This window comes from Oryzias melastigma, linkage group LG15, assembly GCF_002922805.2.
Source record: "Oryzias melastigma strain HK-1 linkage group LG15, ASM292280v2, whole genome shotgun sequence".
In the NCBI taxonomy this organism is placed as follows: Eukaryota; Metazoa; Chordata; class Actinopteri; order Beloniformes; family Adrianichthyidae; genus Oryzias; species Oryzias melastigma.
In genome coordinates, this window is record NC_050526.1 from 13421979 (window position 1) to 13440694 (window position 18716).

The window sequence follows — 18716 nt, forward strand, 5'->3', positions numbered from 1 at the left end:
GGGTAGAGAGGGCGCCAGGCCCTTCTCACATGCGATTCTGGGTATGGGCTACCTAGGCTGATGACTAGCGGTTGACTTGGAACTGGTGCGGACCAGGGGAATCGACTTTCAATGAAACAAAGCATTCACTCTGAACTCAGAGTGAAGAAATTCAACGAAGTATGGGTTTACATGTTCTTTGGGTTGTTTGAACTTTTTTTGATGGTTTTATTTGTGATACATCTGTGAAAAATTCACTTTTTCCAGCTATATTTACATATGACCAGTTTTTATCCATGCAAAATGCACAAATGTCACATGGCTTTTACATTGGTGAAGTGTTTTTCCAATCCATGTAAATTCTGTCATGGAGATAAGCAGCCTACTAACATAAAATATTGTAAAACAGTATGAAGCTGCTTTTCTGTTCTAAATCCAAATAATTCAAGAATTTATTTTCAAATTAAGATTGACTTCTTTGCCAAATTTGTCATTTTTAGTCCATGACAAAATGCTTTCTAAAAATATTCAAAAGACAAACTATTTTGCCACAAATGTTCAGTTTTAATGATGATAATCCAGAGTTTGAGCCAACAGTCATGACTGAGGGTCCACTCATTCTCACCTCTAACAGCTTCACAAATGATTTGCTTCCCAATCTCCACAAGCGCCTTTCAAAATAGCTCGGGATGCCTCCCTGCCAGAGCCCATCTCCCGCATCAAAGCTTCAAGTTAAACTCAAACAATTCCCCAAAGTTAAAGACCCCTCACTTGATGTGACAGTTAATGTGTCCAAAAATAAGGCAGAAAATATAGCTGAGTCCTAAAGTCCTTGGGAGCCATTATGCTGCGAAGCCAAATGTTGGCACCGCCTCCTGGCTGCTTGCGCTCTCATAAAGCAGGCTGGCATCAGGCTGGGAACGCCAGCCAGCTCCAGCTCTTTTCCTGTTGTGATTCCGGCCTCTTTGGCTGAGCATGACTCACTCGTCCAGTTCCGGGATCGATATTCAAAAACGCAGGCAGACATGAATCAAATAACAACGAGGCGGTGTCAGAGAAAACCACCTCGCCGCCATTAAGAAATTAAGGACTTCCAACTTCTTGGGCCTCATTTGCTCTCCGGCACACGCTCTGAAAGCAGCTCCTGCCTCCACACAGAAGCTTGTGTTGTGACATATTTCTGCATTTACTCTCAGCATCATCTTTTCCTGGCCCCCCCCATCTTGAATTTATTAGACACACAGCCTTGCACGCACACAACGTTAATGTAGAGGAGTGATCCATAAGATTGATTGGAACTTACTCAGTGTCCTGCAATAGACAAGTGTTAAAGTTTTCTTCCTCCCCTGCTATTTGTGAAATTGAATAGAAGGTCAAATGCACGCCTGGATTAGAAACAATAAGTGCGTCTATGGGTGCGTTTGCGGATTTAAGGTGTTTGGTCTTCCTACACTCTTTCCAACACTTTACAGGCTAATAGGAATCTGTGATGATTCATATTTTAACATTGGCCTCATTCTCGGCAGTGTGCTGTGTAGTCCTAAAATGGCAAAAAAAAACAGTACTTCAAACTCTAACACAAAAAACAAGAAATTTCCAAAAATAAACTCTTTTATTTTGACAGGGTCTGCTGTGACTAAGATGCAGATTTACTTACAATGAAGTGCTCGTTTAAAAAAAAAATATATTTTTTTATTTTTCTTAATCCTTTAACACCTGAGACGTCGCCGGTGACGCTTAAACACAAAATCTTTAACATACTTTAACTTTTCAACCGTTAACACGATCAACGTAATTCCAGCAGATTGTGAAGGAGAAAAGAGCCGTTTTTCTCCTTCAAAATCTGCTGGAATTATGTTGATCGTGTGTACAATCAAAAAATTACAGTGAATCCAGGAAACATAAACACTGGAGCTCCGGAGTTAAAGGGTTAAACTAAATAAACCTAAACTGAACATGTTCTCCCCGCGCACGCGTGGGTTTTTCCGAGCTCTCCGGCTTCCTTCCTGAGTCCAAGAACATGATTCATAGGTTAATTGATGACTCTAAATTGTCCCTAGGTGTGAGTATGTGAGCGTGGATGTGTGGCCCTGCAACAGACTGATGAACTGTCCAGGGTGTAACCCACCCGCATCCGCCCAACAGTAACTTGGATAAGCCCTAGCAGACCTAAAATGTGTTACTTCATTTTCAAAAGCAGTGTCAAACGGATTTTTTTAATGTATTACTAACATCGCTGGGAGTTAGTGTAGTCACAGTAATGGGGCTGAGTATCGCCAATAATTTCCAGAATCGATTCAGTTCGATTCACCAGAGCCTGGATCTATTTGATTCTGATCTTTTTGATCCACTCAATTCAGTCACATTTGGTCACATTTATTTAGAAACACATTAATAATCTATGTATGTTTTGAAGATACTCATATTAATCTGATACAGTTCACAAGCTGTAAAATTCATTAGTGAAGTGATTATGAGATTGTTATTAGCATACAGTGTTACATGGATTCTTAAATGGAGAAGCTCCAACAATTGTTCTGCCTCTCTTGGAGGGTGTTTCAGTTTGCATATCAATCTGTTGTGTTTACACTGGACTGTCGCTACCTGATGCTAGTACTTGTCCGCCGCCTGCAGTTGGACGAGGTTTGGTGCGAAATGTTGAAATGGTGCAAATCCAGCAAATCTTTCTCCAGGTTTTTACTTTCACAGCTCTATTCCAATATAGGAAAGACTTGGTGTCAAAGAATTCTGACTGGGCACAAACTGAAATATACATTTTTGAGCAATTTCCAAATGGTTGGCACTTCATATGTCACTACCAAATCTGAGTCCTTGATTGGTCAAGTTTGGCCTGGTTTAATTTTTAATGCGTGCTCAATGGCCTTGCGTTTTGCTCATGGAGCCCAAAAACGCTGGTAGGAACTTACAAAGTGACACGTAAACACGTGGGAGAAAACAGGAGCCTGAGATAGTTACTTTTAAGTGGATTCACATAGACTTTTTATTGGAAGTGGTCGGTTGAACGTGTGTTGCCGAGGGTGGTGTGAACAATGCTTTAGAGTTGATGAGCCCCTCACATCTTCAAAGAATTATAGATGAGGACCACAGCATTGGAGAGACCTTACTATTGTTTTTTTTTTTTTTTTGTCTAACTAAAAATACATAAAATAGAACTGCACTTGAGGATTTTACAGCTGGGGGAAGCATACAGTAAAAACTGTATATACTGTATATATTTTAATTAGGAGACCAAAGCCTGTTAAGTTGTAAAAAAAAATACAAGAATGTTTCTTTGCTTCACACTCAACTCTCAGAAGAGAATCAAGGACTAAAATAGCTCAAACTGTCTAAAGAATATTTTAACAGAAACTCGTGGTGGTTGCTATTGACCAAAACAAGCTCTTACCATGATGGACAAAAACATGATTTAGCTGAACCACATAAACAGACAAAACTTTTTTAAGGGTGTATCACTGGTCTGGACCCAGTACCCCTAAATGTGGTCTGGATTGAGTCCTGAACCTTATTTTTAGTCTGTATTCAGACTGTCATCAAGCGGACAATTTTGGTCCCTTTTAAAGGGGAGTCTGAGACCAGTTTCTGGGCATAGACCAGGGTTCGCTTCAGTTTATTCAGAACGAAAATTTGTTCTACATCATGAAACAAACTCTGGCTCACTTTAAGGTGGACACATCTGGTTCAAGCACCCAAAATGTTTTCAGTCTGCATACACCCCTAGTGTTGTAATTAATCAAATAAAAACCTCTTTGCTTCTTTTTATGACATGATTATTGATTAGTCTTACCTTTTTTTTTTTACTTCAATAGGCATAAAAGAAATTTCAATTTCAAAAAGTTTCATTTTTTTTCGTGAATCTGACACTTAAAATGTTCCATTGCATTTGTAAGTTTGTTGGTTCTTGCGTGACACTATATTTTCTGTCATTTTCTTTCAAATCTTTGATTTATGAAATCCTCGTTTGTGCTTATATGTATGGATTTTATATTTTTTGTTTTGGAATAACTGCTTCCTGTTTTATTTTGAAGCCCTCGTGAATTTCCTTTATTATTCTGGTTTTAAGGTCTTTTTGTTTTTGTTGTTTCACACCTGGGTTCTGTTTAATCCCCACTCCAGCATTTCGTTTGTCATCCTCCTCTTTAGAAAATGCCGGAGCCTTTCAGAGTACGATTGTTCTTTATGCTTTTGTTAAGTCCGCTTTTCTCCGGCTGTCCAGCATTTGGGTTCTATTCTGTTCTACTATTGATCATTGAGGAATGATTGTCATTGTGAGACAACATAATGACAGAAGGCATTTCAAGCCTGGTCAATATCCACTATAAAGATGTGAGTATACGGAACCCTTGACGTGTATAGATGCTGGTGAGCTGTGCCATTTCCCCTGCTTGCATCCTTAAACCACCACTACAGCAGGTTTGTGCTGGCCTGTGGCACAGCGGCTCACCATATGGCCAAAAGGACATGGAGAATCTCTCACTTGCTGCTTCTCCCGCCTCGTGCCAAAGCACTGCTGTTCCTCCTCCACGCCTTTCCTCTCCCTGTCTTCCGTTGGAGAACTCATCAAGCTGAGCTGCCTGGGAGAACCCTTCCCTCCCCCTCCATCTCTTATTGTGGCTGATTTCTCTTTCAGCAGAAATCTACTAAAGACACAGTTTGAGAGGAAACCCCATTACAGAAGAAATGCTGCGACTCCTGCTGAGCTATTAGCTGTGATTTACGTGCTCTACTTTGAAACTGCTTTATAGGGCTGCAATGGGTGTATCGATCGTTGACAAGTTTTAAAACATAAATATCAATATCCCTCCAGCCTGAAGAGGGCACTATAAGATGTAAATCCTTATTTCCATGCCATTTAATTTTTTTTTTTTTTTTGGATTGACAAATATGCTTCAAAAATGAGATGATTCTCTTATTATTTTTGCCTATCGGAAACTTCCCTCTAATATGGTTTATAGCAACAAAACAAAAGATATTAGTCAAAGAAAAGTTTGTCTCCAAGATTACAAGAAATAGGCTAAAATCTGAATTCTTCCCCTCCAACCCCAGTGGTCTGCAACCTGTGGCTCCGGAGTCACATGTGGCTCTTTTATTAAATAAAAATTTTAAAAAAGTTTCTAAATGTTAAAAAGTAACTATAAAGTAATAAGTGAGAAAAGGGGGAAAAAAGGTAAACTAACAAAACTTTGTCATTTACAAACAGTTAAAGGACAGTGCATATCACAAGTCGAACAACATTTTGACACATTTTTGTGCATCCTGTCCTGTACTACAAAAAAATCAATGGACATCAATAAGCACAACCAGTATAAAGGCGGACCGCATCATTACGAACATTTTCTATTTAAAAAAAAAAAAAAAATTAAGTTTGTTCGAAACTGACTGGCGGGTCATTTGTGGCCCCCAAGTTGATATTTATGGCCCCCGCATTAATGTGAAGGTTCAATGTGTACTAAGCAATATCTTCTTCATGTCCACACTTCTTTGATGACAGCTTTGTATTTGCTTTGTGACTTTTCATCTTGCTTTATGCTTAAAGCTTTGCATTTGTAATTGTCGCTGGATCTGGTCATCAGAAAGGTTCTTAGCAATAGTTGCTAGCGCCGTTAACTCCTGTCGTTTTATAGGATATGTAGAAAATATTGCTCACATAGTACATAGACATGAACAAATGTTCAATAAACTTGTTCAGTAGGCATGGACAAAAAACCAAAGATATAGACAGTGGATGCAAAAACCTATTTTTGGTACAAATGGAACCCCATACAGTCCAGCCACACCAGACTCTGCCTTCAGTGGCCGCAAAGGTAAAGTGAGTTTGAGATCCCTGCTGTAAAGTCTAGACTTACCAAGTCTGAGACCCTTTAACACCTTTAAAGGATAGCTCCGGCGTTTACATTCTTTAGTCTACTTTAACTCTTCGACCATTGACATAATTCCAGCTGATTCTGAAGTGGAGAAAAGCAACCTTCTGCTCATATGCAACACCTTACAGCAGTAAAAAGCCACTATTCTCTACAGAAATAGCTGATTTGCCATAATTGATTAAAGAGCTGTGACAGGAGCGTGTGTTATTTTGGTATCATCGGTGACGTCTTAGGTGTTAAAAGGTCAAACCACATAGGTCTTGCCGTCACACAATTATTGCATCATAATATTTTCAGTACGTTTGGACATGTTTTCTAGAAAAGCTTCCTGCTGTAAATAAAAAATATGTGTCCTTGTGATTAGATGACCTACATGCAAAATTAATTAAAATACTTAAATTTCTGAATGACATTACCAATATGTTTGTTTTTTAGACAAGTTAAAGCCCCACTCCGATCATCTTTTTGCTTTTGAGAGCATTCCCTGTGGGGTTTTTTTATCATGATTGAGCAGTTTTTAGCCAAAATCCAAATACCTGCATTGTTTTCTTGGACATAGTTTCTGCCGAGCGGCAGGAGTTCATTAGAGTTTCACCTCTGAGTTGTGGGTGGGACCGTTGCCGTTCTCTTGCTAGCTCACAGCCCCAAACACCCCCAACATAACAAAAATGGCGACCAAAATTGGCGTTATCCAGCTGTACAGTTTTGATCTGGATGCATGATTCATGGATCTAGTCGTCTACAAATGGATGCATCACAATGGAGCAGAGCAAGGACCTTACAGTATGTTTCATGCGTTCTATGTCACAAATACAATCTTTTTCAACGTCATTTTTTTCATCAGCTCCTGATTCACAACGACTTAAATAAAGAAATTCTCAGAAATGTAGTTTTGAGCTTTATTTTCTTTATATGTGTCCTCTATCTTTAAAAAAAGCTCACAAGGACAAGTTTAAAAAAAAACCATCATTGGAGTGGGTTTTTAATACATTTTTATTAAAGTTCACTCTGGAAACGCAAAAGTGCTGACTCAAGACATCAGCTGAAGATGTTTACAGAATCCTAACAAGCGTCATTTGAAAACTCAGGAAACATTATCTCTCTTTAAAAGCATCTTTTTTGATGCAGTGTACTTCGATGCAGCCAAAAACACCAATATACAAGCAGCAAAGGGAACTATGCATTCCTTCTTCAACATTTTCACTTTGCTCCTTATTTCCTCCTCTCCTTCTCACCTTCCCTTCCTCCTCTTCCTCTTTCACTGCTTTTTCGCCCACTCTTTATCCTCGCTTTTCTCTTGTTTTTCACTCTCCACCACTCTGCTGTGGCATGTATGTTTCCTGCAGAAATGGTGTCGCTGTCACGGAACCAGACAATCTAAAAATACTTTATACTGACTCTAATTTTGAAGTCATTTGATCACTGCATTATCTATTTCTGTAGTTTTGACACAGTAAAACAAGGTAATCCTCTTTATGAGTAGTGCTGAATATTTCCATTCAGCACCATTCTATATTTCTGGAGGAGAGTGTCATTGGGACATGGACTTGCTTCAGTTTCACTCTAAGTGCTTTTTTTTATAGATTTTTGAGGGGTTATGATATAAACTTCTTAGGGGTACGACAATTAATTAACTTATATTCCGATCCAACCAGATTTATCTGAGGCAAGTTGTACATCAAATACTATTACAAAATCGCTTCAAGATGAAATAGATTGATTATATCAGTATTGGAAAATACCATTTGGAGACATGGTAGGTTTATTTTACTGTAAGGACAACTCACATGACGACAGCAAAATCTGATCAATCATCATCTCAGTCCAATGTGTGGAAACACTTTGAATTTAGTAAAGTCATGTGACCATACAGTGTTCTAATAATGTTCCCTTTGGATTATTTGAAAACAACAGTGGGATGAACTTTGTGAACCCACAATGAGAATGGATTTGCCTTTGATGCTTGTTTACTTGTTTGTTTATTCACATTTTTAATTTCATTATCTTGCAAGAAATACAAAGAATCTGGAAAACTTCCCCTCCACTGTTCAGTACCAGATATTTATCTATGAGTCACACTGGTTGACGATGTCTTGATCGATTTTAGGTCAGTGAATTGGATCAAATCCGATCATTCAAAATAAACCAAAATCGACTATGAATCGTGTCGTCAACCACAAATTATCTGAATTGAATTGTTGGTAAAATCAATCGCTACGGTATGTTATGAGTTGCAAATTTGCAAGTTGTAGGAATAAAGCTTTGAGATTAAAGTTGTCTCCTGACCGTTCTGCGCTGGTCGTTAAAAACATGCCAGATTCATTCAAGACAATCTGGCTACAGAGAAAAAATATGGCATCAGAAAATTAAAAGCTAGAAGTCCCTCCCCCTGCCAGAGCCGGCCACAAAATAAAAACATAATTAAGGCCCAAAATCATTGGCCAGAAGTCCTGGCTCAGAACCCCCTGTTTTATGCTTTTGACCTTCTTTCCTGTTTCTTCTGTCTTTTTTAAACCCTTTTTGTCATTTTTTTCTGTGACACTATGTCACAGAGAAAAAAAACATGGTATTTCGACGGCTTAGGTAAAGTTCGATTATAAACAAGTGTAGTTATACAAATTTGAACACTTGTTAATATTGACTTGAAAGAAATAAAACGATTAACATTCTCTGTCCCATTGAAGCTCATCTTGCGCACTAAACTGCTTAACAGTTTATTCACATTTAAAAGCTGATAGCTCTGAAAAGTTTTTAAAATATCATTTTTGAAAGGGTTTCCTAAAGTTCAGGAAATTTCCACTTGCGCAACCGGCTAAAGTTGCTAAATTTCCGCTTCAAGAGATTGTTTCTGGCGCCATCTTCTTTTTTTTTTTAATTTTTTTTTATTTCAGATATGAAAATCCAAACAATAACAGACAGCAACAACCCCTCACACATCCCATCCCAGGGCAACCCCAAAAAAAACACAGAAATACAGACGATCATCAATATACATATAAGAATAAACGAAAAACAACAACAACACACACTGGCGCCATCTTCTATGTGACCTCCTCGATTTATTAGATCCTTCTTGAATGTCTTACTGAATATTTACAAACCCCAAACTTTATGGAGATGATTGGTTGTAAAGCCACAGCGGCAGATTGTTCCATTCTGACCTGAACTGACCAGTTCTGCCTAATGTGACTGATGCTGTTGATTGAGGTCATCGCCATTGAAACTTTGATGAGGACGATCGCGATGACTACAAGTGTGGGAAGAAGAAATCCGAGAAAACATTTGGCTTTGTCACACATCACTTAACTGCTAATGTAAACCGGAAACCGTAGTGTAGAAAATGAAGAGAGCGAATGAAAGCAGTAGGAAATGGAAAACGAACAAAATATGAAGATAAAGAGAGAACGACAGCACGATGGAGGAAGGAATGACAGAGAGAGGAAGATGGGAGACAGATGGAGAGAGTACCAGAGCCAACAGCACAGATAAGTGGGTAGTGTGCTCCCCAGACAGAGCTCCATATGGCCTGGCAATGCCATACACAGCCAGGCAGCACAAATACACATCCACACAGCATGTAAACACACAAACACAAGGACACCTCCACACAGACACTACATATTCACACATTAATTACCATATAGGAGCTAATTTACAGAGCTCAGTTGCTGACTCCTTAAAATTAAATAGTATTAAAAAAAAACGTCCCATTTGTAAAAATGTCATGTCATTTGTTATCCCCCTATTGTGGTTTTATATAACAGATGATATTGCCAAATATTTTTTTCCATCCTGGCATAATTAAAGGGGAAGTCTGTTTGGCCTGTGCACAGGAAATATATCGATATTTGGAAATATATCCTATTTGTGCAAATATTAATATTCTGGAGCTAAATAAAGCAATACTTCCCAGCGAGAGAGAAGAGAATAAATTGAAAAAAAGAACAAAATATATTAATTTTAACTAAATCACTTGGTGGTGTAGCACGGTGGCATGCATGAACAAAACAGCCTAAAGTCCAGCCATTCAATATACAGTAAATTATATGTTTTTCTCCAAATTTCTTTTTGTTTCAAAACCTGTAAGACATCATCTGTGTTATTCTTTTTAAGGCACCTGAGATGCTAATTTTCTAAACATTTACATTAGAAAGACAGCATAGTAGACATATTACCATCAAGGAGCAAGAATGTATTCATTTTTATGGGAGGTAGTGTGCCAAATTTTCAGGATCTTAAGGTCTTAAAAATGTTATTTAAGCTTTTATTTTGTTTGAGCACAATAATTTACAGAATAAAATTGGAATTACTACTTGTTTTCTAATCATTCAAAATTAGGCGTTGAGTGGATGAATAGGGTGACGATGCAGATGGAAAACCTCGGGTAAAGTATGGAGCGAGGAAAAAATATTTTTTTAGAAAGCAGAACTGTTTGAGTTCAATTTTAAAAGTACAATAAATGTTGAATAAAAACTGTATTTCTTTTGTTAATGAATTTTGAAGGTAAGAAAAAAAAAGTTTCGTACAGTTGAAGAAGCACATTACAAGCATCCTTTGTCTTACCCTCAGCAAAAAGTATTTTATTTAGGTTTCACAGAAGAGGCATATGAATGGTTCCAACTACAGCAGGTTTATTAAGACATCTAAAAGTCCACAAATCTAAATCAGGCAAAAAGTCAGCAACGAGCATGGGAGCATCAGAGAGCAACCAGAGTGGTCAGGGTCCAGGCAAGGGTCAGGGCAGGTGGCAAACAAGCAGAACCAAAGACGTGGCAGGATCAGGTAAACATGAGTTCAGGTCAGGATGAACCTTTGCAATCCTTTGCACTGAGTGAGGCTCTGTGCAGTGCTTAGGTGTCCTGTGGGTGATTGGCAAATGAGAGACAGCTGAGCGGCATCCAGGAACTGTGCGCTGGGGTTGTTGGGAGATGTAGTGCAGTCAGTACTCTGGAGATGGCTCCCGCCGGTGACCAGAAGGGGAGACAGAGTGCTGACTTCTGACAGGTGTACTACATGAATGCTTAGTCTATGCTAAAAGTGAAGGCACTATACTTGAATTTTACTTTTTATATACTATTTACTGTATGTATTATTAAAATAAAACGTTGCTATTTAGTCTGAAGAAGTATTCAGTAAGTATACTTTCTACACAACACATACCGTGAATCCTCAAGGGCCAGTGTCCTACATGTTTTCCAACCAACCTGCCATTGAAGCTCCTTATTGGCCAAACACACTTGATCCAGGTAATCACCACCAGATTAGGCAGGATTTCTGGAAAACTAGCAGGAGGCCGGCCCTTGATGACTGACTTTGGACAACCCTAGAGTAGATCATGTACAGACAAAGCAGTTTTCATAGAAAATAGTTTTACTTTTTGTATAGTACATGATACTTTTCAAAGAGTAGTATGCTTGAAGTTTATTTTAAGTATCCTTGTCTAGGTATACTATGGACTAGGCCTGATCATTAATCCAAAAATTTGGACACCCCTGGTCTACACCCACTTCATTCCAAAAATTGTTGCAGGAATTGCTAGAGCCTATGGCTTCATTAAACAGTAGGCTGTTTACCAAGCTAAAATTCAGCATCAAATACACCACCAAATACATCATATTCTTTGTATGTCTTCTCCTACTAAACCGGTTCCACAAACGTGGAAGTGTTGGTCTCACCAGTGCACTCGTGGGAGGACCAGGATAGCAGCCAATCCCTAAGGGAAGCATGGAAGGAACTCCTCACCATTCCCAGGGATCGCCGATGTTACTACGAAGCCTTTGGGCCATTTCCATAGTTTCCATCATCAGGGGACAAAGGACAAATGACACATGTCAAAGTGAGGTGTAGGGGCTGCACGGTGGCGCAAGTGGTTAGCGCTCTCGCCTCACAGCGAGAAGGCCCCGGTTCGAATCCCGGCTGGGACCTTTCTGTGTGGAGTTTGCATGTTCTCCCCGTGCATGCGTGGGTTTTCACCGGGTACTCCGGCTTCCTCCCACCGTCCAAAAACATGCTTCATAGGTTAATTGGTGACTCTAAATTGTCCCTAGGTGTGAATGTGAGAGTGAATGGGTGTGTGATTGAGGCCCTGCGACAGACTGGCGACCTGTCCAGGGTGTACCCCGCCTTCGCCCATCAGTGGCCGGGATAGGCTCCGGCACCCCGCGACCCCGAAAGGGATGAAGCGGTCAAGAAAATGGATGGATGGATGGAAAGTGAGGTGTAAACATCCTTACTCTCCATTGGGTTTTTACAGAAACCAAGGGCCTAATGACAGAACACTATTTGTTTAGCACCGGGGTACATTTAACCCCCCTTCCCATGGTAGCTTTGGAGCTTCTGTCCTCAGTCACTGAAATTTTGGCTTGCCTGAGGAAGTATGCCACAGAACAGTTCTGTAGACTTGACAACAAAATGGTTGTGATGCTGATTCAATGTGCAGCTACTTTACCAGCAGTTCAATCAACAACTTTGTGGAGATTAGTTCCTGTTTTCAAACAGGACCTGGCGATCACCTAAACCCCTGGAACCCAAGCACACACGAGGAGGACATGCAAACTCCACACAGGAAGGTCCAGGCCGGGATTTGAAACAGGGTATCAAAGAGCACTAACCACTACACTACCGTGTAGCCTACATTCGTTCCGTTCGTACATACAAGTTCACGGATCCATATTAAAATACCAGAATCTCCACCTATAGTGACTTCTTTTCCAGAAATAAATACCTTTACTAACAATTTACTCAACTGGTTTAATCAGTTGTTTTGGAGGTGAAATTGAGTCTGCTAGATTTGCCATAAAGTGGACAAATGGCCACATGTTGATCATGTAAGACAGATGTAATATATATGATTGACAGAAGAAATAAACACAAACCTCTAGTGTGTCAGAGTGCGTAGTTACCAGAAACAAAAGTTAAAGAAATATTCTATCATTGTGTTTTCAGCACTGTTTGGCTGTGCTTTGAGTAGCCTCTGACTGATCAACCGATACAACTCAAAGAACACAATGTAAGCTAATTTAAGACATTTATGACAGAAACAAAACAATCTGAAAACTGTAGGCCTTTCTTGAGTCAGTTATGCTCAGAGTTCATAATTTGCCAATAAAAAAGATGCAAGAAAGACACAAAGAAATATCTCAATTTGACAAGTCAATGGCAATCTTCTTTGGAGTGAAACTAAAACCTAATATAGAAAGAAAACCACACAAACAGGCGAGGATGGGGTGGTAGTGTGATGGTGAGTGGCTGCATTTTTGATTGCACCTTTAGTGCAATTTTGAGCCAGAAATACAGACAAAAACTGTTGGGGCTTCAAGTTCCTGAACACATTTATAAACACTTCTTTGCAGACCAGCAAGTTGTGCTGACAAACCTCTTTAGTTACACTGAATTTGTAAATAAAAATCTTATTTAGAGTGTTTCCCATCATTTTCATTTGCCAAAGCTTTTTCTACAAAAGTTAGGCATGAAATTAGCTGCAAAATGTAATGTTAACACAAAAAAGAACCACAAGCTGCAGAATTTTAATTTTCTTTTGAAGTGTATTTTTAAGTTGTTTTTAACCAGATACTACACCTAGCTATAAAAATAAAATGATACTTTTCAATATGATCAAACTGTAGCAAGAATAGTGAGTGTGTCTTGTTTTCTTTGGAAGAACATGGGAAAAGTGGCCAAGGAAGAATGCTGTGGGGTTCCATAGAAAAACAGATGTGATCCAGCAGACTTAAGGTCCACTGTATAAGAATAATACAAATGATAATAAGTACCATCAATAAATAGTCTATTTTCGAACTTAACTAACAGGCACATTAAGCGAAACAAAAGAGTCAGCAATAAGTCAGTCAGATAGACTTAATTAACTGTGTTCTCATTTATTCTACAACTTGTTTTTAAACATGCTACATGTTAGCCACACTAGCATATTAGCAATACCTGTAACTCTCAACCTTGTTTGCAACACTTTATCAAAACTGACGGATAACTAACAGGCTAACACTAAACAAACATCGCTGTGATTAAGCTAACTCCCAACCCTGTTAATAACGTTAAAAATACACACACAGTCAGAAAATGCTATATGCTAGCTGCCTTAGCATTGCAATAACACCCAAACGTATTTGCGAGACTTGGAAAAAACAGACTGATAGGCTACCACTAAAACAAACATTACTGTGACTAAGATAACTCCCAACCCTGTTAGGAACATGTAAAAGAAAAATTACAGGCCAACGCCAATACACCTTAGTCATGTTAGCTTATTCACATTAACACCCAACCTTGTTTGCAAATCTAAAAAAAAAAAAAATTTAAAGAAAGTAGACTGACATTTTGACAGACTACCATGAACCACCAAAAATTGCTACATCAGTAAGCACAACAAGAATTAATAAGGCACATTTTCTTTTTATTCATTTTTTTTTTTAATTAAGGTTTTTATTTGCCTTTATTATACAGAAAATATGATCATTACAGACTCACCTACTACTGATTCAACGACATTTGCATGCTGAGGTATAGTCCACAGAACATACATAATCCAGCATTTCTGATCTCTTAAAACAACTTTACCACTGTTTCTTAGGACAGTTTAAGTCCCTATTATCAAACCAAGATCAAATAAACGATTATCAAGAACAGATCAAATACACTATTCCCACAAACAAGCTGTGTTAAAGAACAGATGATCACTGAGAGCTTTAATCATAAAAAAACTGTTCCCATCCAACCCATTAAGCCTCCAACCCCATCTAACAGTAGAAGAGAAGCTTAATCTAAAAAAGATGGGAAGCATTTCAGAGAAACCAAACCTCTAACCGCCCACTCTCTCCATATGATTAGTTGGAAACTCTGCAAACAAACAGAAATGTACAGCTTCTGCATTAAGTGGTTTTAAATTTAACAAGTTTTTTTAGTGCAGAAACCTACAAGACAAACATTTGTTATGTTCTTTATTTATTTGAAAAAGCCTTTTGAAAACAATTCTCACACTTAGAAAGTTCTTACTTGCACTTAAATATTACATTTGTTACAAAAAGTGCTTTATTGTATGGAAGTATTTTCAAATATTTCTCATCAAATTTAAGGTCATTCATAACATGACCCATCCTCTTACTCCACATTATGGTGCAAGCTGCAAATACTGAAATAAACTACATATACTATAAATTGTTCTTTTTATCTGACCTCAAAGGCCTAGCTCAAAAAACAGTTTTACAAAAAGATGTCCCTGCACACTTTATTTATAGTAAAAGTACAGGATTGGCAGAAACTAAAACAGATAATATAGCAAACTATTGCAATAAACAGCACCACCGCTTGTGATGATGTTTTTAGTTGGGTGTTGTAACAGTCAAGAGCCAGATGGCAGTATGGGTTGTTTTAAAGCGGCTGGAGCTAACTACATGTAATTGATGAGCTAATATATATATTTAATATTGCTCAAGGTTCATTGTGACATTTTTCATTTGCTATGAATGTTTAAATTCTGAGCTTTTTGTATCAAAAGTACATATTTTACATTGCTCATCGCTACTTCAATATGATTCCAACTAAAACATGTTTCTTGAACTTTAAGTCCCAGATGCAAAAAAAGCTAAGTAAAGAAGAAATAAACATCATTTTAATCACCCTTTTGGGAGAAATTTACTAAACAAAATACAGGACCAATAGCAGACATCTTATGTTGAAAGGCAAATCATAACAACAGAATTGATAATAATAGACTGAATATATACACGCTTCACTACCCTAACCGTATTTAGCTTTATAGTATATTTGTATACACAATTAATATGAACTATTAATATGAACAATTATTCATATAACCATAGCACAAATAAAATGCTAACAAGTCAACTGAACTCTTCATATCAATTTAAATCACTAAATCTGTTACATTTTTTATTGCCTCTGTCGCTTTGAACTTCTTCTTCTGCACTGCTGTCAGTAGAAAAGACTGATACACACACTTACAGTGCCCTCTAGTGATTGTCAGTAGAAAAATCACAATCACATACCTATTTTTTTTTTGTTTAAATAATCAAACAGTCGCACTCGAGGATGTCACACTCCTGGCCAAACTATGCAAAAAAGGCGACTAATACTCCGACAAATACTGTAATTAGTTCCAATCGAACTCTGAAAAGTGAAAGACAAGCAGAAAAACTTTAATAGAAACAAACATAGTCATTCTGATGGATTCTGATGCTTGTTAGAAGTCAAGTTTTCACTCCAGATGAACAAGTTTAGAGAAGAGTCAAAAAGCTGTTGGGCCCTCAGAGCCTCTCAATCCAGCCTTCAGAGTTTACAGAGGTGGATGAGATCACCTAATCCTTAATGACTCAACATCACTGGGACAGGGATAAGTAGACTGTCTGTGTCCTGTTTTACAGCAGAGGCGGTGTGACAGATGAGAGACAGCATCGACAGTAGGAAAGTATGTTTAACAGGATAACAAGTCACTCAAAGTGGAACGAAGTGAAGCTTCCAGCAGATGTTTTCCAGTCCAATCAGCTGAGGCAGATGTCATTGACACACTATATATCTGAAAGCTGTAACAATAAACCAAACTTGAGGTGTAAACTAGATTTGAGAAGCAAGCAGCACATTTACAGAACAAAGTCTTGACTGGATGCTGTTCAGTCGAAGACCTCAATCCAAAGCAGATAGAAAGCGGTATCTTGTGTCCACTGGTACCCATTATCCCTGGATTGAATAGAGTTTAGGAAGAGGGGCACTTACCGGACGTCGTTTTGCTGTAGAGGTTTCTTTTGCCCAACCAGGTTTACCGTTCTTGCTTGAATAGGCTTCTCCTCTCTGATAGGGAAAGTAGGAGAAAGAAAAAAAAGCAGAGTGAGTGCACCATTCTGTTTTGGTCTCTCATTTATCAATTTTTGCATTGGAACTCAGTGTTCTGACTCCCTGTGATTAACTGCCACAAGTTATGATTTACAACCTAAACAGGTTTGATGGCTAAAATAACAATCTAAAAGTTTATCATCAAGGTTGAGTAAAGATCCTTATTTAATCTCATGGCCATTGTTTGCCGTACCTTAAGGAGTTCCAGTGACAGATCTCTGTCAATACTGACACAGTATGACAGGCCTTAAACAGCAGTGACATGGTTGCAGTATGTTCACTGATAAATTCACTGTGTGATTCAGAACCATCTCATCCATATACATGAGCCGTAAGCTCTGATCAGACTGATCACAGAGGGAGCTCAAGAGAGAATTCCCTGCCAGCACCCACGCTGTCTAAAACCGAAGACGTGTCTCTCTATTGTCAATACTGTGGTACCCCTCTCACTCATTATGAGAGATTTTTGGCACATCAAAAACTGCTAAAGGTTTTGTGTGAACTGCTTAAGTAATTAAATTTGTTCAAAGAGTTGATTTAACTTCCCCGTCTTGCTTTGGTAAAATTTTTTACAGAAAAGTTTTGCAAATGTAATAAATGGGAGATCTATAGATCTAAAGTCTGTCAGCATTGTTTGTAAAATTTGGAGCTGTTCTAATTAATATGAAATAGAATCTTAGGATCCCAACCACTGCTGAACTGTTTAAACTGATTGTTGAAGTGATTCACCACCTTACAGAAAAATGTGAATTTTTTTCCACACAGTCAAGTGAAGCATAATAGCATTGGAGACACAGAACCAACATGTTGGATTAAGTTCTAAATATAAAAAAGGCTTCTATAGGCAAACTGGCACAAAAACAGACAACTTGTTGAGAAAGAACAATGTATGGTTTTTCTTGTTTACTGTTAACACCATCTGTAAGGTCAGCCAACAGGTATCGGACATATTTCAGTACTCAATCCCACAAGCTTAAGGACTGCTTGATTTTGCTGTTGAACAAATGTGACCTAAAAGTCATAGTTTGGGAACAGGAGGGGTTATAGGACATCCTTGCAACAACCATATAGGCCCAAAGACCCAAAGAAGTTTAAGCATTCGTATTCATCCACAATCAATGCCTTCAGTGTATGTAAAAAGCGCTGATACCAAAACCACAAAAGCTCATTAGCTGATATTTTGCAACAAGAGGCACATTCAACCTCTAAGCTTGTGATCCTGAGTTCGCTCTACTGTCTCAAATGCAGATACAAAACAGCTAACTTCAATGGGCCTTAGATTTCTTTAAACTTCTTTGGTTTAAGACTAATGATGCACTCACACTAGACCATTTATAAGAACTGGACATAATAAGTGTGGAGGTCCCCCATAGGAAATGCCTTGCCCCCAGCCCTCGCGAAATCAGGCCAGGGCCTTCGCCGTCACTTCCTGACATATCTACCGCCATATTGCAACCGATTGCCACCTCACGACAGTGATTAGTCCGAGTCCCGCTGAGTCACGTTTTTAGAGGAACTGCTGTCACCAATCATGAGTGAGCTTGTTCTGGCTTGTTCCAAGTCCACACCCCTCCCACTGAAAGCAAACTCGAGATAATCTGTCAATCAAATATTTGAAGCGGGGCCAGCGAACACCACATGCTTTTACTGAGGCATCTGATTGGTCAGTTTATTACTTGAATAACTTGTGATAAAGAAAAAATATCTTTAAAAAAATCGGGATTAGAAAGAACATCTTAAGAATGTATCAGAGCAAGGATGGTTATTCTGACAAATAAAACGACTGAGTAATAACTGTCTATTTCTCAATGGAAGTCTATGGAACTCTGGCCTTCTTGCAACTAGCAGGGACTTCCTATTTGGAATACGGGAGGGATTGCTAAGTCCATTGATATTCATGTCAATGGCTCACACCAGTCTCTGCAACGCCTGTTCAAGCTGCCACTTTTAATAAAAAAAAGTATTTTATACATCAAAATAAAGCTGCAAAAA

General features: G+C 38.5%; 1 protein-coding gene across 13 annotated transcripts in view; it reads right to left on the reverse strand.

Moving 5' to 3' along the window:
- LOC112161848 (regulating synaptic membrane exocytosis protein 1) overlaps window positions 1–18716 on the reverse strand; it is a 112525-nt gene that overhangs the window by 90244 nt on the left and 3565 nt on the right. For all 13 annotated transcript variants that reach the window (XM_024297323.1, XM_024297324.1, XM_024297334.1 and 10 more), the window contains exon 2: window positions 16608–16682. In XM_024297323.1, coding sequence (XP_024153091.1) covers window positions 16608–16682 — 75 coding nt within the window. The remainder of the gene's footprint in view (window positions 1–16607; window positions 16683–18716) is intronic.